At 49.2% G+C, this 22,796-nt stretch overlaps 1 protein-coding gene across 1 annotated transcript; it reads right to left on the bottom strand.

The window, feature by feature from the left end:
* Positions 1-1,812: 1,812 nt before the first annotated feature.
* On the bottom strand, positions 1,813-22,331 carry LAS1L (LAS1 like ribosome biogenesis factor). Its single transcript, XM_041001028.1, has 13 exons — positions 21,876-22,331; positions 21,023-21,148; positions 19,961-20,030; positions 19,188-19,269; positions 18,069-18,347; positions 17,792-17,838; positions 17,005-17,114; positions 15,470-15,555; positions 13,265-13,471; positions 12,819-12,966; positions 7,583-8,148; positions 4,036-4,186; positions 1,813-2,128 (listed from the first exon to the last, which is right to left on the bottom strand). The coding sequence occupies exons 1-13, from the start codon at positions 22,064-22,066 to the stop codon at positions 2,011-2,013; spliced, it is 2,181 nt and encodes a 726-aa protein (XP_040856962.1). The 5' UTR covers positions 22,067-22,331; the 3' UTR covers positions 1,813-2,010.
* Positions 22,332-22,796: the final 465 nt, after the last annotated feature.

Genomic DNA, 22,796 nt, shown 5'->3' with positions numbered 1-22,796 from the left:
ATTGCTTGATGGACATCACCTTCCTCTCTACCTTTCTGATTCACAAGACCAGGAGCAGTACACAGGTGATGATGATATGAGAAAACACTTGCTCCGTGGTCTGAACAAATCTCTTCTTTTATGGTGTCTCTTTTTAAAATTTTATTGCTATTGGAAAGTCAGATATACAGAGAGGAGGATAGAGAGGACAATCTTCCATATATCAATTCACTCCCCAAGCGGCCACAATGCCCAGAGTTGAGCCAAACCAAAGCCAGGAGCCCAGAGCCTCTTCCAGGTCTCCCAAGCAGATACAGGGTCCCAAGGCTTTGGGCTGTTCTCTATTGCTTTCCTAGGCCACAAGCAGGGAGCTGGATGGGAAGCGGGGTTGTCAGAATTAGAACTGGTGCCCATATGGAATCCTTGCACATGCAAGGTGAGAACTTTAGCCACCAGGCTACCATGCTGGGCCTGTGTCTCTTCTTTTTATGACTCAGTACCTACAATGAATTAGACTAAGCTAGAATACTGATTGTCAAAATCCATCTTCTAAAAAAACCTTATGTAGGATCCCAACAGAGAGAATAAAGTCAAGCCTGTTGTGGGGCAGTGGTGGAGAACCGAGGGCTTTTGGCACCAATCTCCCCACTGAACAGGTGCTGGCCAGTACACATTTGCAAATGCCCTCACTGTGTGTGGCCTGGATGCTCTCCGAGGGCTCTCTGGCCTCAAACTTATCAGGATGTTGACTTTGAGCATTTACCACTGTGAGGCGAGAGGAAAGAGTTGAAGAAAAATTGACTTTGTCAAACTGTTTTATACATGTCTACCTCTTGGGTCCACATAGGAATGGAAACCTTAACCATGCTTCTGACAATCTGATAAATCTGTGCATCAGTTTTGATAGAAAAATTTATAGATATATCTCCACAAAGATATTTTATATATCCCCTTCCAGTGTTGTGGACTCCCTAGGGGACCAACTCAAAACTTTAATTGTGGAGCTGACATTGTGGCACAAATTAAGCTATCACTTGGGACACCAGCATCCCACACAGGAACTGTTTCAAGTCATGGTTGCTCCACTTCCAATCCAGCTTCCTGCTAATGTACCTGGGGAAAGCAGTGGAAGATGGTCCAAGTGCCCAGGAACCCAATGTAATTCTGGGCTCCTGGCTTCAGCCTGGCCCAGCCTCACTTACTGTGGCCATTTTTAAGAGTGAAACAGCAAATCAAAGATTTCTCTCTCTCCCCACACTCTTCCTTTCAAATAAATCCAATAAAATTTTTTTAAAAATCCAATGTCATGTATATTATCATAAGGGGAGACTGACTAACCACAAAGAATGGGTTCTTCGTCAGTTCTCAAGACATTTCTGTGGCTCCATCACCTACCACAAAGAAGTCCAGTCTATTCTCAATCAAAAGATTGGAGAAGTACAGCTTCAGCCATTTGGTGCCCAGTGAAGAAGACAAGGAAATGAACAAGAAATCTGTCTGGTAACTGCAGGAAAACCTGGGTTCCCACCATCAGTGCAGCTGAATGAGCCCCCTTGACACCAGCAGACTTGGCTCTGGGGTCAGTAACACCTCTCCCCTGAAGCCTGATCTTCCAAGTGAGATAGCCTCACACCACAGCTGGAACAAGCAAGTTGAGTCAGACAGAAAGGACAAAACCTAGTTATGGGAGCAGCCAAGACAAGGGGCCTCAGGACCCAGCTCCTGTGCAAAGTCTGTTATGATGCCACCCTCTCTGGATCCTGCACAGTAAAGGGAAAACTACAGCAGCCTGCCCCAGCCCATACCCTCTCATGTCACAAACATCAAAACAACAGCTGCCTGTTTATTATTTTTCAAAAACGTAACAAAAGATTCAAAATGTACTCAAAACTCCACTGTGGTGGAAAGTTAAGCTGAAGTGGCCGATCTGGGTTGTCTCCCAGGGTGTATCGTGGAACATCAGGTGCACTGCACAGGGCAGTGGGTTGTTGTCCTGGTGGGGCTGGACGATCTCTGGCACCAGGATAGGCATCAGAAGAGCTGAAGGCCAGTTTTGATCCTGTGCATCTGTGCCTGGCTCCAGAAAAGGCGCTCGCACTTGCTGCTATTGCAGTTGCCACTGCTGACATCACAATTCAGGCCCAAGATGCTGCAGAGAAAGAGAGGGGTCAGTGAGGGAAGGAGGCAGCTTTAGGCCTGGGAGGGGCAGAGAATGCTTAGAGGTGTGCATGTGCTGGTGTGTGGATGATGTAGACTGAGGCCCACCCTCCTTCCTGGCTTTATATAAAGCCTGGAGGAAATCTCAGAAACAATTTCAAGTAGGAGCCAGGGATGGCTTTGCTCTCTTACCTGAGGGAAGGAAAAATGAAGGGAGAGTAGAACTTTTAATGAAGCTTTATGCATAGCCCCAGGACACGAACTGGATTAAAGCAGAGTTTCTAGGGCTGAGCTAAGGGAGTGGGGCCTACCCCATGCCACTACTATGAAGTTGCTCAAAGTAGATTCCTTAACAGGGCCTCCTCCCAAGGCCCAGGAACTTGGGATGGCAGCAGAGGACTCTGGACTGGGTCCTTCCCATACCCAGTAACTGGTTAAGAGGTTCAAGGCCATGTTTGTGCCGTAGCACCAGAACCCCCTGCTCTTTCCCACCAACTGTAAGACTGCTCTAGGGAAACAGCTGCAAATTGCTTCTCCCTGGTCATGCTCAGAACATGACTGTATCTCCTGCTTCCTGAAGATCAAAGGGACTTCCTGGATGAGGGTGAGAACAAAGTCATCATCTTTTCACTCAGACAGATCCATGGCTATGCTTCTACAGGGGGGCAAAATCCCTTAGAGATGATCTAGTCTTATCCCATCCTACCACCCACCATCTTATTAACAAGGAAACTGAAGCACAGCGATGAGAAGCCTTGCCCAAGGTCACATAGGCAAGTCAGAGATGCAGGGGTGGGCGTGGGCATACCCTGCTACAGCAGAGGGGTTTCCCCACTACAGGGGTGTGGAGAGCTGGATTGAATAAGCTGCTGTCTTGACTTAACAACTCCATCTGCCCATACTTCACCCTTGATACCCTGGTGCTCACTGAGCCAGCCTTACCCAGGGCCAAGGGGGTTCGGGCTGAAGGAAGATGGGACCTCTTTCTCAGACAAGTAAACCCCACTCTCAACTGGATTCCTGGATTCTGCAGCTCCCTCTCTTCTCCATGAGGTGTGCTTCCCCCTTGACCATCAATAGAGAGGCCATGGCATTACTTTGGGCCTGGTCTTCTTATGGAGCCCCTGGGTTCTTCAGCCCTCTCCCAAAATGCCCAGATGAAGAAGGGCTCACATCCCCCAGAGATAAGGCACATAAAATAGGCAAAGTTCAGGGGTCCACAGTAGTATCTTTCTGACATACAAGATCTTTCTGATCACAATGGTCCAGCATTTCAGAACGTACAGGCCCTCAGGATGGGCTTTTCGGTGTAACCAGCATAGCCCTCTGTGAGGGCCACTTAGTTCCTGGCTCCCTGATGCTCCGGGGCTCCTATGCCTGTAATCCAAAGGCGACTTTGGAGGAGGAGCATGGAGGCTTGCACAACCATGGCTGCCATTATGCAGACAGCACAGGGAGGCCGACTGACTGCTCTGTGTACACCTTTGCACAAATCCCTTCCCATTTCAGGGTCTCAGTTTTCTTTGTGTACAAGAACATGAGAAAAAAAATTATAGCATCTTGTTCTTAAGCTTTTGTTAGTTGTGGGACCCTTTAGAGAATTCCTTAAAAAAAAAATACATGTTCATATGCACACAAACTAATGTCCATTTATACACATACTAGGTGGACATAATGAGAAGGGTTCCAAGCCAGCTCTATATGGCTGTTTCACTGGCTCTCCACATTTGGGCAGGGTATCCTGGGCAAGGACCCCGCCAGCAACTAGAGCTTACACTTCACTGATTTAAGCCTTGGATAGGCATAGCCACTACCCCCACCCACCCCACCTGGCCTCCTCCTCTCCCTTCCACAGGTGGCAGAAACAGGGTGAGAAATCCTGCTCCCACGGGCACTCACCTACTCTTGCACTTTGGGGGTTCCACTCGCTGCTCTAGCACAGGCTGCTCCAAAAGATACATGGTGCCATATTTATCCAGCAGCAGCTCAGCCGGGTCCTCAGTCTGACCTGGCACTCGGCCTATAGGGAATTTTTCCCATCGTGCATCTTCTGTAGAACAAAGACAGGTGGCAGGAGTGGGCTGACGAACTGATTCTCTAGTGCACAGGCCCGCCTACCCAGCCCATTAAACCCACTCAGCACAGGCTGTCTATGTATCCCTAGGCTCACTGCTCTCTCACTCTCATTTCCAATGGACTGACTGTCTTAGTCTCAAGCACAGTCCACTGCACCACGCAGCCTACTTCCTCACATATTCCCTGGAGCCCTTCTTCCCCTATGTCTGTCTGTCCATCTGTCTCTCTCGCTCACTCCCTCATACATACATACACACACACACACACACACACACACACACACACACACACACACATTGAGGCATGTACACAACTACAGACATATTTTCGTTCCTCTGCTTTCCTCCCACCTCCTCTGCCATGTCCCCACACAGACATAGATAACATTTTTAGACTTGGCTACATCACTGCCTCAAGCTCACTTTTATCCACTATTTTCCTTTTCCTGCCTTTGGATGGATGGACAGATACACACACACACACACACACACAGTGGAGGGTCTGGATGTCCCAGAAGTCACATAGCGGCCTTCTTCCAAACATATTGCTACCTCAGAGTACCTGAATGACTTAAGATTTCCTCTACAGCTACATGCTAATTCCGTGATGTGTTGCAATGACAGTGGCCTTGCCTGAAGCCATGGGCATGCACACCCACAACTCATCCCCTCACCAACTTCAGGGTGGGCTCTCTCACACAAGTAATGTATATTCCCTGCCCCTACTCTGGACAATGTCTTCTTGCCTCACCCCACCCGCCCGATACACACACAAAAAACAATCCCTTTTACTAGAGAAAGCCTGCCTTGCTGCCATGCAGGTATATACATAGAAGCACACGTACCAAGTCCTTAATGAATGCCCCTGGTTTCATGCCCCACCCTGCCTCCCACACCTCTTTTACACAGGCATACAAACCAGAAGTTACAGCCCTATCTCCCTGTACCTGCGCGTGCAGGTAGAAATGGAGCAATGGCAAGGGGACAGACAAGGCACTAGCCCTTACACATGCACAACCCAGTCCTCACCCCACCGTTATACACACAGTCCACTTTCAATACAGTACCACTTTAAATCCTCCCTCTCCATGTTTACACAAATGAATATGGTGTATCTGAGTGAAGCCTTCACTAGTGAGCTCCAGAGATTTTGTTTCTGCTCTCCTGTATTTCTGTGATATGCAAAGCATTCTCCCTGTCTTAATGTCCCTGGCATTCTCTAAGGTATCCACCGAGGACCACTTTCTTAAAAAAAAAAAAAAAAAACAGAAAACCTGTTATTCATTTTATTTATTCAAAGGCGTGCACACACACACACACACACACACACACAGACGAGAGAGAGACAGAGAGAGAGAGAGACAGAGAGAGCAACCCATCAATAGTTATCCATCTAATAGTTCACCCCCCAAATGTTGCAATAGCTAGAGCTGAGCTAGACTAAAGCCAGGAGCCTGGAACTTAATCTGAATCTCCCGTTTGGGTGGCACAACTATTTGAGGCATCGCCTGCTGGAACGGGATGATTTGAGCCCAGGAACTCAGAAATGTGATGCAGATATTTCAAGTGGCGCTTATCACTGCACCAAACCCTTGCCCATGGACCAGTATTTTATTCTGAATTTCTATTTATTTGTTTGAGAGGCAGAGAAACAAATATAGACATATCCCATCTGTTGGTTTACCTCCTAAATGCCTGCAACAACTGGGACTAGGTGAAGACCAGAACAAGGAGCTGGGAACTCAATGCAGGTCTCCCCCTAAGGGTGGCAACAACCCAATTTCTTGAGGCAGCACTGCTGCCTCACCTGCTCTGCATCAGCAGAAAGCTGCAGTCAGGAGCTAGAGTCCAGTATGAAACCCACGTACTCTGACATGGGATGCAGGCTTCTTTCATCGCTAAGCTAAAAGCCCACATATCACCTCTAGACCAACTCTTTTATGTAACCAGGAGACGCCCCTCAAAAATGGTGGTTCCTGTGCCTGCCCACTCCCCACCTCTGGTTGTGCCTATCTTGATGCCCAGCATCACCATCATAGATGGGTATCTTCATGCACAAGAGTCATCCCCCTTACGGGCTCTGCCACCAACCTAAACATCCTCCCGATTACTAACATCCACTACCATCACTAGGTCACTGCCCTGATCTCTAGCCTGACACTCTTGTACACAGTCCGTCAGTGACAGCAGACGCACAGGCCACCTCTGGATGGCTGCCTCATGATCTATTCCCAATCTCCTCCACAGGTTCTCACCTCTTACTGTTGCTGCTTCTCTTTCTAACAAACACCTCTTGGCCCTTGTGGGTCTCAGTAAACCTGCCTTGTCTTCCAAACATATGCATGACCCTGTTTGCATGTACACACAGCTGCACATTTCAAAATAATGTCTTTCACCATCCACTTCTCCCTCCCTACCTCCATTCTAAAGACTCAAAACACAGCCCTCCAGTGCTCCTTGCCTTAAGGCATCTCTTTGTCAGCATGACATTATATGCCCAGCAGCTGCAGGCAAACCACACCCCCAACCTTAGGACTCAAGGCCTTTATGTCTCAGCCCCCTCTGCACCTGTCTACACAAGGACAAAGATTATACCTTTCCCCATAAACTCCCTTTTTACCTCCCCTCCACACACACTCATTCTCTCTCACTCCCCTCCCAGGCCCAGTCATTTTCTCCCCCTCCTTCCCTCAGTCTCTAGCACACAGGCCATGCCCCCGCCTCTACTGTGTGCAAGCACACATCATCACTGTTACTCCTTCTGCATCTCTGCTTACTAGTCTTAATGAAGTCATTCAAGACAACCCTCAGCAGAGAAGGTACAGGTTTCCCATTCTCCTACCAGCAACCTTCCCTACAGCTCTCCCCACTCCACTTGGATCTCCTGTGTGCTCAGCAAAATCTCTCATACTTCTTATTTCTCTTCTGATCCGAATTCCAGCTTCTCTGACTGAATGCTCTGCGTTCCTTCTTTCTAATCCTGTCATACCACCAGCCAGCCTCTCGGTATTTACCTAGTCACATATACAAAAACCTTGCTTACTAGCCCCAAATGATACAGCATCATCTACATACACAGCCACTCCGGAGGCCTCTGGCCTTCTCCTGGCTGTGTGTCACTGCACAGTGCACGCACACAGCCTCAAGGAACGTGCTCACCACATGAGCCAGCCCTATAGCCTATGGTGGTTCCTGGTGCTTACCAGGCGCCAGCCTAAAGGAGGGAAAAACCACTTGTCATCCATGCACCAGACTGACTCACTCTGGCTACACACTACTTTCCATCTCTTCCCTGGGATGAAAGGAAACCTCTAGAGTCTGCAAGAAGGAAGAAATACATGTAAGATGCAAGTGGCTGTCAGGTACCTTACCTGAGCTAACTTGCCATGATGAGCCATGCAAAGCTCCTGTTTTGTGGGCCATGGTACTAGTGAACTCAAAAGCAGGGGATTCCTGCTCTGCAGTATAAGGTGTCACATCCATTCCGTCTTCCTCCTCTTCTTCCTCCTCCTCAGTCTCCTCCTCCTCCTCCGACTCCTCCTCCTCCTCATCTTCATCATCTTCATCTGTTTCAGCATCCTCTACTTCCTCCTCCTGGTCATTTTCCTCTTCCTCTATCTCTTCCTCCATCTCTTGTTCTTCCTCTTCATCCTCTTCTGTGTGGTCTTCCAAGATCTTTTTTCTTCCCTTCTCTTCCTCTTTGGCTTCATTAAAGCTGCCCTTCTCCTGGGCCTTTCCTTCAGCCCCACAGCTGGAGCCAGTTGGTTTGAGGAGGCACTGCAGGCTGTCCAGGGTGTATGGGGACTTCCCAATCGGGGAGGGCTCAAAGCCCTCCTGCTCCAGGTTATTTTCTCCATTCTGGGTATAAATGGAACAGAGGCGCAACAGCTTCTCCTGTTCCCCTTGTGGTAGGACCTGCCCCATGGCTTTGAAGACGCTAAGCAAAGGGAGGGATGGGGTAGGGAAAGATTCAGAATCTCAAGTCACTTCGTACCCTAATAATCCAGAGGGTGTGAACTTGGTGGCTAAGCTTCCTTACCAGCCTGTGAAAGGCAGTGCAGCAGACAGCACAGAAACAACAGGACCTCTGGACCCTCTCTATACCTTATTTCCACAAACTCAATAAAATGAGAACCAATAATGACACTATCTGAATACGGCTGCTCAGAGGAGTAACTATGAAAGCTGACATCAAATGCCTGGCACAGTGAATGGCACACAGTGGGTATACAATAAATGATAGCTATTAGTCTGCATTGAAATGCTACACAAATATGCAAGCACGCCAGTAGGCCTGCAAGGCTGGAAATGAGAACAGCAGATCCTTCTCTTTTCTGTCCTAGCTGGGCAATCTGTCCGCTACTTCAAGAATGCACCTGCAACTGGACTGCGCTCCTTCTGCGTGACACACAAAGTGTGATCCTGTCTGGGAACAGCTATGGTCCAGTTTGGAATAGAGGAGAAGGAAAAAAAAAAAAAAAGCAACAGTTGACAAGACAAAGCAGGATGTGGGAGAGAGGCACTGCAGACCTACTGTGGGCGCCATGGCAGCTGGAGAGCACACAGACGGCAGGTGAGAGCAAGGACCAGAGGGTTGTGTGCAGGATCCGAGACAAGAGCGAGCACATCCTGCCGGATGCAGAGCCTGGCTTCAGAGCAAAGCCTGAGCTGAGGAGCTGTGGGAGGAAGAGAAGGCTGGGAAGGGCTGAAAAGGACGTGTGTGTGTGTGTGTGTGTGTATGGGGGGAAGGGGGAGGGGTCACCTGCCAACTCTGAGCACAGGTGAAGGCTGTGTTTCTGAAGATCACCATAGGAACTGGGTGGAAGATGTCACTTGGAGGTTGGCCAAGGCTGGCAGGCCAGGGAAAAGCCTGTTGCCACTGTTTCAGTCAGAGTTGGTGAAGGCTGACCTAGGGTACCCCCAATGGAGACGGAAGGGAGAGAAGCTGGGAAGGACAGAGAGCAGGTGACCACTGGCAGGGGGCAGGCCGAGGAGAGTTAAAGATGAGGACATTGCACACACGTAAGACGGCGCTCATAGCGAAAGCATAGACAGACACAGAGCTGCTGAGACAGAGACTCATGGTAGGGGGAAGAGTGCAAGCCCCCTCAAACCACACAGACAACGTGGCATCCAACAGGCACCTGGGCACTATGGAAATGTGGCTGGGGAGAAGGGTGGGAGTTTCCTGCTGGATCTGTTGAACTTGAACCATGAGCAGTTCCTACAGAGGCCCGCTGCTCCACGTGCTCTTTCCTGTCTGGACACATGCAGACTGGACTCGCACATTAGTTGGGGGCAGGTCTGGGGATGGGTAGGATTGCCAGTGAGGGTCTGGGGGACCCTTTCTGTGAGATTAATTCGATAGTCCAGGAGGACACTGATTCAAACCGAACTGATATTGGCTGGCTGGCTGGCTGGCTGGCTGGCTGGCTGGCTGGCTGGGGAAAGCTCTTGAAAAGCTTCCAGCTTTATTAAGAGGAAAAGCCAGAGAGAAACTCTGGCCTCTCACTGCGGTCCATTAGTGTGATGAATAATAAATTTCCCCAGGCATCTGATACTGGCAAGATGCCTTATCGCTGATGTTTGTTATTACCTGCCTGCTCTTGAGCTGCTGTCTGGCTGTGAAGGTGCCTGGGTGATAGGAATCTTAAAATGCATCTCCTTCCTCTGGTATGTCTAGTGACGGATGCTTCCTGCTATGGTACCATGCAGCAGGACATCATAGATGAGCACAGGACTAAGGCTAGGCTCTCTGGAATGTGGCTCCGGCACTGCCTTGCAGATGGGCTGCTAACACTCTGCATACCACCTGACTCCCACTGTGTATAATGGAGAGATGAGAGCTAAATTCTCTGATTATTGGGAAAGACAGATCCTGTACACTAGGAATCGTACCCAAGTGAGCCGCTGTTAGTGCTGGCGTGTGTCACATTCCTCTGGTATGCTTGGGTTGGGAGATCTCTGTGGTCCCAACTTCTCCATGACCTGCAGCTTCCACTCTGCAGGTACTTAGGACTAGAAAGTACCTTTAAGGTCCGCTATGCAAACCTCTGCCTGCTTCTCTTCCCACTCACCCATCCCCATTACATACACATGCCATATTCCGTTTGGGCTTTAAAACTTCCTTTTGTTCTTTACCCTGCTTCAGTGGCTCAAAAACCTCCCCTCTGATTGTAATGTTCTTCCTGACACTTCTCCAGGCTCCTTTGGTTCTGCCCCCACTCAGCCCTGCCACTTTTATTCTATAGCATACATATCTAGCAATGTGTCTGCTCAATTCAATCCCATCTATTGGAGGTCTTCCCTTAACTGTCCACAAGTCCCTGTTTGTTCTTAATTTTATGAACATACTATTGTGCCATAAATGCTCAAGAAACTACTACTGGATTCAGTGGGAGATTGGGCCTAGGAGTGGGGATGGGTGCTAAAAGTCTTAGCCTCCAGACACTCATGCCCCAGGCACTGGGTCAGTTCCTATTCCAGCTATGACAGCACTGTTGGCCATGAGAAAGCAGAGGACAGTTTAGTTCAATGATGTTTACTGGGGCCTGGAGTTGTATGGGGCACAGATAGTTAACATTAAGCCCTTCCCCTTGAAAAGCTTAGTCAGAAAGAACAAAAGGAGACACTAGAGGAAGTAGGCAGGGCAAAACAAAATCTCAGATTTGGGAAATATTTGAGAGTTAATAGAACAGGCTAGATGGCATTGTCTCCAATGAGACAGGAAACAGGAAGATCACTTTGGTGTTTGGGCAAGAAATAAGCTAAACAATTCTCTTCTGGTCACAGTAAATTGCCTATGAGTCATCCAAGGAGAGATGTCCAATGTGCAGTCAAGTGCAGCAGGCTGAATTTTGGGGCCAAGGCCTGGACGAGATAAAGAAATGTGGGCCTCGGTACTTTGTAGGAAGTAGTTATAATCACAGGCACTTCTAGCAGGAAGTAGGAAGCAGCATCAATGCAGCAAACACAGACAGTGACAAAGGCTCACTGGTTTCGCTGGTTAGGCCAAAGGAGCTCCTGGGGTGAATGTTGAACTGCAGCAGCTTGAGAAGTAAGCAAACTGAGACGGTTGGACACAGATTGCTCTTTTGAAATGTTCTGATTGGAGCGGAAGGAGTGACAAGTTGATGGCAACTTAACAGAGGGATCTGGGCGAAAGGAGATTTTGCTTGTATTGTTGTTTTAAGATGAGGGAAAAATAAAAAACTTCAGGGATATTCATAGGTTGAAGAACAAGAGTCAGGAGAGCGAGGGAGAGACTGGGTGAGGTCCCAGCGATGCAGAGCACAAGCAGCAGAGCAGGCTTTGAGGCAGGGCAAGGCCACCTCTTCCCGAGACAGGTGACAAGGTTGAGTGGAGCTGCAGATCAGGTCACGAGAGCTGGACCTCAGGTCGGTGGGGCCCTGCTGTTGCCTCCATGTGCTCGAGGAAGCTAGGGTAAAATGGGAAAGGGGAGGGGCTTGAGGTAAGTGGTAAGGGATTTAGAATAGTCAGAAAATGAGAGAAATAGTTAGTGGTCAGAAAACAAGTCAAAGTTCAGACAGGCAGAAATGAGGCCTGGCCTGAGATTAAAACTCATACCTCTGCAGGGGCAGCAATGCAATGCGCACGGCTATGTGATTTTCTTCAGCACAGCTCAGCTATCCGGACTGAAGAGCAATGAAGCAGAACAGGGAATCCCAACTTGGGGTTTTGCAAGTGAGATACAGCCAGAGGATGAGCAGAGCAGAGGGTGCTGATCATCAGTGACTGAAGGCCAAAACCACAGATACGACTGAGAGGCAGCGAGGTCAGGGGAGGGGAGGAGGAAATGGAAGAATGATGGTCTGGATGCAAAGAGGTCATGGGGAATGAGGGTAAAAACCAGAAAGATAAGAGGTGGTGGCCACTGAGTGCGATGCTGGGATGTCAGCCTTCAGAGGCGCGAGAGCTCTGATGGAAATGGTTGCTGAGCGTAGTGCGCAATGAAAGTCACGGGTGGCATCAGGTGGATCATCCAAATGCAACAGATACTGTTCCAGAAAGCAGGAAGAGAAATCAGATGCTAAAGATGTCCATGAATATGAGGGAAGTCGTTTGAGGTCAGGAAATGGCAGAGAAACCGAAAAGGAGACAACTACAAATACTGATACAAATAAGTGCAATGTTCAGTTGAGCCACAGAACCAGGGTTGCTTGGGTAAAAGGGCTTCAGAGGTTGCACCAGAATGAGAAAAATCTTTGAATGTCAGGCTAGGACTCCCACACTTCCAGCATGAAGGAGGCAGACTTTGGGCAGATAATACAGGAGACAGCACTGGGCATGCAGTCAGAAGACCCAAGTTTAATAAAAACAGCAGCTAGCATTTATTGTGCACTTACTCTGTGCAGGCCACTGTGCTAGGCATTCTCACGCTGGACTTAGCTTAGCCAGGTCTTAAGCTGTATGATCTCACGCAAGAATACTTTACCCCCCTCCCAGACTCAGATTTCCCATCTGTCAATGAGAGTGAGACTGGGCTACCTGTCTTCAAAAGGGCCTTCCAACTTGGCCCTTGTGGGGCTGCATGGCCCTGAGGCTTGCAGGGCTTCACTCTTACCAAATCAAGTTCAAGGGACTTACAGCCGAAGGAGTAGGCAGCTAGCCCAGCAAGGTGAGCCCAAGCAGGACTCGACCACCCGGGGCCAGTCAAGGTTGGCAGAGCAGTTGAACAGTCTCCAGTTCTTTCTTGCTTCCCATTGGCTTGCAGAAAATTGGCGAGCATCCCGTCCTGAGGGATAAGAGAGGACTGAGAAGGAAGCAGTGAGCTCCCCACCCTCCACACCCAACCTTTGGCCTTAAAAGGTTTGGCTTTGTCTCCCCCCACCCCAGGCGCTCCCACCCCATTGTTCCAAACTACTCAAAGCATTCAAGGCACTTGGCCCCAGAGCAGCATTCCGGGCCCCAGGAAGAAGCAGGAAGGGAGCCAATTTTTGTCACCATCCATAAAAGCAGACAGCTGAGGATACTGGCAGCTGCTCCTGCCTGGCACTGCCTTAGGCCCTCAGATCAGGGCTTGCCTCTCTTACCCAGCTTGGTGTTGGCCACAATCAGTTCAACGGTCCATCGGAGGATGTAGGTGGGCCGGATCCCACTGCTGCCCAAGGCTGGCAGTTCAGAGAACAACCTGTCCAGTAGGCCCTGAGTGAAGGCTTGGGAGTGCATCCCCCTGAGCAGAGGCTGCCAGAACTGAGAGAACGGCCTTGGCACCAGGACATCACTCAAGTCCACATTTTCTGGTTTACGAGGGACAACCGTTGATGAGAAAAGGGTAGCGCAAGGGTAGCAACAGGGAGCAACAGGGAGCAACAAGAACAACAGTGAGAGAGAGGAGTGTAGACACGCACACACGAGCCCCGCCACCACCAGCGGTATTGCCACCGCAGAACAGGAGGAAAGAGAACAGCAGAGTGGCAGGGAGAAAGAAACCAGTTAGTTTTTGACAACCAACAACTGATTAAAAATAAAGAACAGAACTTTGATTTTTGACAACTCACTGACTTTGGGTATCTTCCCCCTTCTGGGTCACAGTCTGATCATCTGTAACATGAGGATGTTGGACTACATGACTTTGCAAGGCCCTTCCAGGGAGAACCCGTGCCAAGCCAGGCTTCCTGCTGGCTCTCCTAGCTCCCAGTCCACCACTGCCAAGCGGTGGGCCAATCCTGGATTTGTCCAAGCCCGAGGTCCGAGAATTTCCGCTGTCCACAGCGATTATGCTATGCGCAAATCTTGGGACAGCTCTGGGTATGCTCAGGATCATGGCTCTGCTCGCTGCTGCCTTGTTGGTGGGCAGAGTCCAGGTAAATGCGCAGAAGTACAGGTGTCTGGATCCCCCAACCATGTGGCTATGGCTGGGAGAATCCAAACTGGACCAGGCTTCCTGCTGGGTTTCCTAGCTCCCAGTCTACCGCTGCCAAGCAGTGAGCAAATCCTGACTTTGTGGATGGCCAGAGCTACAGCTGAGCCAGGCTTCATCCACCTGGCAGCAAGCTCTGGGGTCTTGGGGGCATGGAATTACTGCCTTGCGTCATCCATGGATAAAGCCACAGTACATGTAGGTGAGAAATGAATCCTGAGGGACACTCAATGACAGGGCCACTGTACTTGCAGGGCTAGAAACAGAACTGATCCAGCAATTGCAACCACCAGCATGTGCATAAGCTGATTGGGGCAACGGACTGTGCCAGACCCTATATTGGAAAACACACTCAAGAATCAGGTCTGGAATCACCTCAGATGAAGTTTCAATGGGGATCCCCCCCCAAATGAATCAATGGACTCAGAACCCCAACCATGGAGAGAATTGCAGGTTCCAGTTCCATGGTTTGAACATGGATGTGTCAGAACTGGGCCTCCTCAGTGGCTAAGATGGAGCAGTGGACAGCATATCCAGTTGCACATGGAGGATATGGCAGTACACTGGAGCCTGCAGAGGACACCTGGTACCATAACAGAGGATAGAGGACAGAACAAATTGATCAACTACCCCAGCCATGTGTGGGCAGTGAATAGCTGGGCAAACGGAGACTCTAAGGTAGACTATGTCAGCCAGTGGATTCTGGAGAGATTTCATCGTGCTTGAAGTGGCGAGATCAGCAGCAATTCAGAACTGTTGAACTATCAAAACCTTATGAGCAAGACCCTCGGAACATGCCCCACATCAGGGACCAAGGGGTGGTATCAGGTGGCTACCCTCCGTCCCAGGGTGCAGAGGCGTTTGGGAGACTGGGTGTGGCTTCTCTCCTTGTCTCCCCCTTCCCACAGATACAGGAAGGAAAAAAAGAGAATGTGGAAATGGTGATCTCACCGACCTTCCTGTAGCCCTTGACCCTAATCACCCTAAATCAACTATGTAGAAATCACCAAAAATTAAAATAATAATTAAAAAAAACAAAAAACAAAAAACAAGGCCCTTCCAGTGCTATTCTACCTTTCTAGCTAGCGGCCAAATCACAATTAACACAGCATAATAATGGCATTCACACTCCCTAGACCTCACCCAGTGTAGTTAACCCAGTCCAATCCAGGGTACTTCTGAAGCATAACCCCACAATGGCATATCAATGTGGCTACCTGTTCTACTAGATATGAGAACTGAAGGGCTTCCAGAAGCCATCAGATGCTGGCAAATAGCCAGAGTTCCACAGCCCACGTCCTCTAGCCCACCCCTGGTGTTCCCACCCAAGAAACAAAGAACCACAAGGCTGTACACTGAGCCCCCAATATCTTACCTTCATACTCAATTTGCAAGGCTGCCAATTGTTCAAATGTGGGGATGAGGAAACCGTCATCCAAAAAAGCATCCAGCACAGCCTCCCTGGCACAAGAAGACACCAGTTTAGCAAACTAAAGCTAGCAGAAGACCTTTTAATCCCACCACCACCCATCTCCAAGGCAGCTAATGCCTCTGGCAAGACAGCACTGGACGGAGGGAAATAAAGAGGGAGGCAGGAAACAATAGGATCTTCAGCCTCAGCTTCCTGGAGCAGAGGCTGAGGCAGAGGCTTGTGGACAAATATTTATGAAACACATGCTGATCTAAGACCGATAATGAAGGCAATGGTAGCTGGGCAAGCTTTACAACATAAATGAAGAAAAATTCCAGGCTCACAGAGGAAGGAATTAAATGAATCACAAGGTTTCAAGTCTTTCAGATAGATTTCAGTTCCTATTCAGTCTTCGTTTTGCACCTAACACCTCCATCTTTCCCTTTCCTCCTTGATTACCCTCTTAAGATTCTACCGGTAGCAACCTTGGAGAGTCATTCACTAGATTATATCTAAACCCCTAGCTATAACTGGGGATTCCAAGAACTCAGAACAAAGTTAGAAGGGTTGAAAGAGTAGGCTACAGGGGTAATCCCTCATCCCAATCTAACTCATACCTAAACCAGCAAGAGCAAGCTAATTCCTCCAGAGCCACCAACCCGGCAAGAAGCTCTCCTGGCTGACCTGGCCTAAGGGGAAAAGGAGCTCCCGAAGTGTCCCAGGGACTGAAAGGTTGCCATATTCAGATTCCTCACTCCAGCACAACGGGCTTGAGGAGGGAAGAATTGTCCTTCCACTCATCTCCCATCTCCTTGGGTCAGTACCTAGAAAAAAACAGTTCTCTCTCTGTATCTCCTTCTCTCTGTAAATCTGCCTTTCCAATAAAAATAAATCTTAAAAAAAAAAACAAAAGCCCCAGTGAGTTAGGGAGGAAAAAAAAAATAGGTATACTCTTTCTTTGCTTTGAACTGAACTGCGCACTGTTTTTTTCTTCGGGGGTGAGGAGATACTCATGGCCATACTGAGAGGAGGAAATTGGTCTATAGGAGCCAGGCCCTGGGAAGGGCTTCCTCTGACTCCCACCTTTACTCCACCTCCCACCACCATCCAGGGGATGTTGATACTCTGTAATAAGGCAGTAGCAATGCTCGGCCGCATATCCTCAGCCTCAATCCTGGACAAGACCTAAGTCAGTAAGTTGATAGGAATCAAGGCCTTTTCTAGTTTGGCAGAGTTTTTATATCCTACTGATGGAGAGGAAGAAGGGCTGGATGACAGTGGACCTTCCTGCCTCTGGCCATTCTGGTGACTCCAAGGCAGACAACCCTCTAGCAGGTAGCTAGCAGAGCAAGGGACACAAGATAATGCACAATGCAGGAACACAGAGTGGGGTGGCAGATTAGGTTTTCTCTTTGAGATTTCCTACAGCAAAGATGGACAGGCTAGGATAGGAAACAGATTTTCAGTGAGCTAGCTAGCCCAGTTACCTATTTACATACCTGTTCTCCCATGTAATGCCCTTGAGCTCTGCCATGATGCCTTCTACACGTGGGGACAAGTTATTCCACGCCTTAATTGCCTGAGGTAAATGCCTAAATTTCTCCAGCACCTGCCAGAAAAGAGGGTCCCATCAGAAGGCTGGTTCAGCCAGGCAACCCACTCACACCCGCTCCTAGACTCCCCTCCCACTGGACCTCAACACTGCCCTTCAGAGGATAGGGCAAGGCATGTAGGGACAGGCCAACAATACCCCCCCGTGGCCCTAGAAGTCAGATTAACATGACCCTCAAATGCCAGATTTTCCCCCTGCCTTCCTCCCTCCTACCCTCACCTAATTCCCTGTGGCTTCCAACCACCAGAAGATATCCCATACTGAAAAGTTCAGTGGAGGCATTTGATTAGATAGGCATTTGATACAGATAGCCCTGCTGGCTGGCCTCATCTAGGAAAGCCCTTGGTCCCCACCTATTGGTCATCTGAAGAACTGCGGAGGTTTGTGACTTGCCAGCAATTCTCCAGGTCCACTTGTTCCCACCAATAGGGTACATCATCCACAGACTTCATTATCTGCTCCCTTCCATCCAGTGTGAAGAATCAACTAGATTGGCTCACCTCGTCTAGTCTCCTCCCTAGTTCTCCCCACTCTTTCCAAGAAGTTCCCTCCACCATATTTTGCCAATTCTCTTCAAATTCCTTTTCAAGACTTCTTTCTCAGGCAGCTTGCAAGAGGGGGGAAAAAATGGCTGGAGCAGGTGAGAGCACTCCCTGTCAAGGGCCCCCTCTTACCTTAAATTGCTCCTCTTCATAGGATACCAGCAGATCTCGGGCTCTTTCTAAAATAGAATGAGGAGACAAATAGGGCAGCCAGCCTAGCTCTTTTATTCCTATTGGGATCCTAAACTCATCTCACCCCATTTCTTGGGAAACTAGCCAGGAAGGTGGTTTGCAACAGTAATTTTTTCAAGTTAGCACTCACCACTCAAAAGAAACAAAATGCTGAGCCAGGAAAGTAACCAGTGTTAACACTAAGCCGGAGCCTCCCTCCATCCTTACAGACACCTACCATACAGCTCTTTTTGCTTCAAAACCTTTTGCAAATGAGACTCCACCTCCTGGCTGGCTTTGTCATCTCCATCAGCTCTGACAGCCAACTGTGCACGTTCTCCATCCATCCGAGACTCTGGTTTCTGAGCTGTGATATCATCAACAACCATGTTCTTATCTTCCTGATGATCTTCATCTGTCTCTTCCTTGTCCTCTAACTCCCAGCTGTCTCGCAGGCTGTTCTCCATTTGACGGCACCAGTAGGTCTTCTGGAGCCAATCCAAGACAAAGTAGCAGCCTAGAGGAAAGGAGGAAGGTACTGCAATTGACCAAGCTATAGACTAGCAGTTTTCAAGTCCCCAGCCCCTGGGGCTTGCAGCCTTATATTGCGTGCACTATGGCAAGATCCCAGGAAAGAGGACTGGCTCCAAGGTTCAATCTCAAATTTCCAGACAGAGCCTCCCTTACTCTGGTCTATCTCCCAGGTCTTGGCTTTATTCTACTCACCAGCACCTTTCCTAGGGAAAAAAACATTACTAGAATTTAAGACAAGATGCCAAAAACAGCAAGAGGCAGTAAGGGGGAAAATAAACTAGTGCCCACTCAATCAAATTACCTGGCCTTGGCCAAGTCTCTTCCCTTTTTCTAGGTCCCAGTTTCACCATTACAAAGGGCTAGGCTACCTCACAGGTTCTTAATCAAGATGTGCAAAGCAGTCCTGGATTCATGAATGGCTCCTGCCGCTCAAACATCCTACCACTAGGCTGAAGTGACTGAGGCTAAGGAGGCCAGTACCTCAGGAGCAAAATTGAAGGAGAGGCTAACTCTTGTAAATGATGTATCAAAACAGGATCAAACGGGGCCCTGCTAAACTATCTTGGGGCCTGAAACAAAAGAAGTCAGTCAACCTGGTTTTTCTTTAAAATTCTGATTTTGTTATATACATCTTTCACATTAAAATGTAATCCTGACTACTGAGTCTCTGATGTTACCTCCAAGGCAAGCACATCACTTGTCTCACTCTAGTCCCCCACCATGACCCCAGGTAAGAGATTGTCTTCTCTCTCCTTCTACATCAAGGGCCACCCAGCGCAGTCCCCTGGCTTAATTACAACAGGGATATCCCCTTGAGACTCACCTCTTCGGCAGTCATTTATATGGGGCATTTTCTTGTGGGTCAACTCATGGCGAAGCCCAACAATCCAATCTGGAATGTTTACCTGATTGTGGGGGAGGATGCGAGCATAGAAATTATGAAATATTAAAAGTGGAAGAAACTCAGAAATGATCAGCTGGATCATTCTCCTCCATCTTAGAGAAACTGAGGTCCTCAGAGAAGATTTCGATCATACTGGCGGAGCCAAGATTAAAAGCCAGATCTCCTGATTGTTTTGTACTAGTGCAACAAAGAAGTTTCTATGAGTGACCAGTAACCATCACCTTCACTGCTCTCCCTCTTCCCCATTCCTCTCCCTGGGTATCCTATACCCTTTGCTTCATCCTGTAGCTCCTCCAGGAAGCTTCTATGACGATTAAGAACACAGTTGCCCTCTGGGCACATTTTCATGAACTCACTCAGGGCAAGAATATCTGGTATTTTCATGCTATCAGGTTGAATTGTCTCTTCCCTCAGACTGTCAGCTCCTGGAGTAGGCACTGTGACTGCCACCTCTTTTCTATCCCCACCCAAAGGCACCTTCACACTCCTCAGCCTCTCTGGGCCATTCCTAGAAACCTGGGCAGGCCAAGCCCACTGAGATACCAGCCATGAACAAGGGAGCAATTCTTGCTGGCTTTGGCTGGTAGTGTTGAGATGAGGTGGTCTGACCGTGTGCCCACATTATCCCATGTCCCATATGGTGAGCCCTCGAGGAGAGAGAGAACTGAGCAAGACCATGTTATCATACGCACCTCCTGAGCCAGGTACTTGAGGGGGACCTTGGAAAACTTTGTCTTCCTCTCTGAGATAAGATTCACAAACCTGGGGTTGGGGGGAGAAATAAGTGGCACAGCCCAAGGAATCATTGTATTCAAAACATGTGGCTGAGTTACTGACACACTACATCTCCACCACCTTTCCACTGACTGTCCTATGTTGAACTCATGGTTTTCTGTCAAAACAGGGATGGTTCCATCCTTGCCAACATTTACTGTGTCTGCCCTCTACAGGTGAATATTACCTCTGGCCTTGAAGAGTTCAGTCTAGGACAAAAAAATCATGACACAATATATTATGCCACAACACAACACTATACCAGGTGATTATGGAAAGCATGGTCAAATGATGCAGAGAATAAGGAGGACAAGGAAGAAACCCAAGGCAGACAAGGGGAACGCAGATGAGATGAGCAAAAGCTCTGACAGATGACAAAGCTCTGAGACAGTATGCTTTTTTCTAGCATGTAGGAGACAGCTAGAACCACTGGGAGTGGTTCTATACATCAGGGACATCCAGCCCGTGTCTCCACTTACACAACTCAGCAACCCCTAGGTGTTCAGGGAGAAGAGAAGCGATAATGGATGATGCTAAATAAGTGCAGCCAGGGGGAGGGTTGAAAAATCCACACTACATCACAGCCAAGGATAATTGAACCATTCCGAAAAGTTCCTCCACAGAAGTTAAAGAGGAAGAAGGAAATACCAGACTTTCAAAGCCGGAAGACTCACAGAAATTATGTGCTCTGAACACTGCCCTCCCCAAACACACATTTCAAGAGGGCTAAAAAAAGAAACAAACAAAAAAAACAAAAGAAAGAAGACAGAAGCAGAAGGCTTTCAGAAGGATATAAAAAGAGGAATGTGTTGACAAAGGTTAAGCAAAGCCACCAAGCCAGCCATCATGGGATGATCCACACTTGGACACAAAGGATTTTGTGGTTCAGGGAGCAACTGGAACCCAAATTTGGCTTACCGCATGCTTATCTTGCATCAGGTCACCCCTCACCCACACCCCTCAACCTCATGCAGTCTTACCTGACCAGTGCCATGCCATAGAGCAGTCTGAGTTCATCATTGCCCAAGCCACCAGCTGCATCCAAGAGCTTACAGCGGATCAGGTCAGCAGTAGAAGCCACTGCCAGGGGGAGTTCGTTGCCTAACCTAAAGGGCCACAGGCCAACGCTATCATAAGAGATCCCTTCCTTGGGTGCACGGGAAGAGATCCCTTCCTTGGGCGCACCATCCACCTCGGAATCTGGGTTGTGCTGTAAGGCTATTCCCCTTACAGACCAGCTCAAAGGTAAGGGAACAAAGGAAGGTGAGAATGGAGCAATGTCTGGGGGACTCCGTCCTGCACGACTTTAAACAGCAATCACCTCACCCCAATAGAATGCCAACACTTATTTGGACACCTCTCTTTCCCCCCAAAATCCTCACCTCCTTTGGTTAAAGAAGTGCTTTATCCCTTAGATGCCCCCGAACAAAACTGCACCAACCACACTAAGATGCCCCACTTACACATGCATCCTCTACACCTTCCCCGATACCAACAGGAAGTGTATCACAAGACGTGAGCTACTTAAGCCAGTATCAGCGCCCCCCTCCCCCCCGGTCCTTCTGGCACCCCCTCCGAGAGGGAAGAAGGGCGCTTTGCAACGGAGAGGATTAAACATCACAGATGGCCGGGCCGCAGAAGCACCACCACCTTTACTTTGCATCCACAGATGGTACTGATGCTAACGGTTTGGCGACTCTCCCCTCAGACACTGGGGAGCAAGCAACAGGCAATTGGGGACGGGAAAAGGCAAATGGGGCCTCCGAGGACTTGATAAAGGAAAAAGTGAGCCGCCTCCGGCACGAAGTAACACCACTGAGCCCTCTTCCTTACCTGCTCCTCCACACGCTGATGCGGTTCAGGGCATACCGCTGCAACTTCTGGTCATCACAGAACAGATAAACTGTCACCTGGTCCCACTCGGCCTTGTTGAGCCACGCAACCACGATGCTGCGAGCCCACAGCGGCGACACGCCTTTCCTTTTCACGCACTTTCCGTACCACGCACTGCACACGCGATCCATGCCACGGGGACCCCCACCTGGGACTGGCCCAGATGTCCACCACAAACCGGGCCGCACGCCAGCCCTGTTGCCGCGACACTCCGCACAGCCTGCCCCTCAACGTGCTCCTCTCACTCCAAACCGCCGCCGCGCCAACAGCCAATGAAGGAGAACGACCGGCACCAAAGCCCGCCTCGCTACGTCACGGCGCCTAATCGGAACCTGAGAACTAAAAGCTGACCTTTACAGACGTCGAATTACTTCCTCGCCGACCCAACGGAAATGTTCTCTTCTAGAAGCAATCCGACCGGTTGGACTCTTCGTGAGGTTCCGCGAGCTTCCGGGTTGCCGGCGGATTTCGGTCCCCGGAGCTTCAACAAGGGCCCAGTCTCAAGGTTCCGGAAGTTTTCTGTTCCCGGACCGAAAGGGGTGTGTCTAGAAAAAAAGAAACGTTGGCGGGAGGTAGAGGAATTGTCGGCCGGTGCACTTCCGGAAATGCGCTTTAAGGTTTTTGTTGCCACCAACCGTGACCTATCCCGGGAAAACAGCGCGGACTATGGAGGACTACGGAGGACTACGGAGCGAATAAATCTGGGAGCGGTCGGTTGGCCAGAAGTCGACTCCGCTTCGAAGGCGGAATCTTTCTATATCCTGCATCGTATATCAGACTGCCTGAGATCCAGTCCTACCTAGTCCACCTTCCAGCTATGATGTGGGATGCGGCAGATAATTGATTAACAGCCCCTGTCTC

This window comes from Ochotona curzoniae, unplaced genomic scaffold (genome assembly GCF_017591425.1).
Source record: "Ochotona curzoniae isolate NIBS_2020 unplaced genomic scaffold, NIBS_Ocur_1.0 contig_1274, whole genome shotgun sequence".
NCBI lineage: Eukaryota > Metazoa > Chordata > Mammalia > Lagomorpha > Ochotonidae > Ochotona > Ochotona curzoniae.
Note: the sequence above shows the minus strand (reverse complement) of the source record. Positions and strands in the feature narration are given on the sequence as shown.

Excerpts from the sequence above, each read along its gene's own strand:
- LAS1L (XM_041001028.1), bottom strand. The coding sequence starts at position 22,066 with ATGGATCGCGTGTGCAGTGCGTGGTACGGAAAGTGCGTGAAAAGGAAA. Across the intron at positions 19,270-19,960 it reads TCAAGTACCTGGCTCAGGAG|GTAAACATTCCAGATTGGAT; the intron begins GTGCGTATGATA and ends CCCCACAATCAG. Across the intron at positions 4,187-7,582 it reads ATCATGGCAAGTTAGCTCAG|AAGATGCACGATGGGAAAAA; the intron begins GTAAGGTACCTG and ends TTTGTTCTACAG.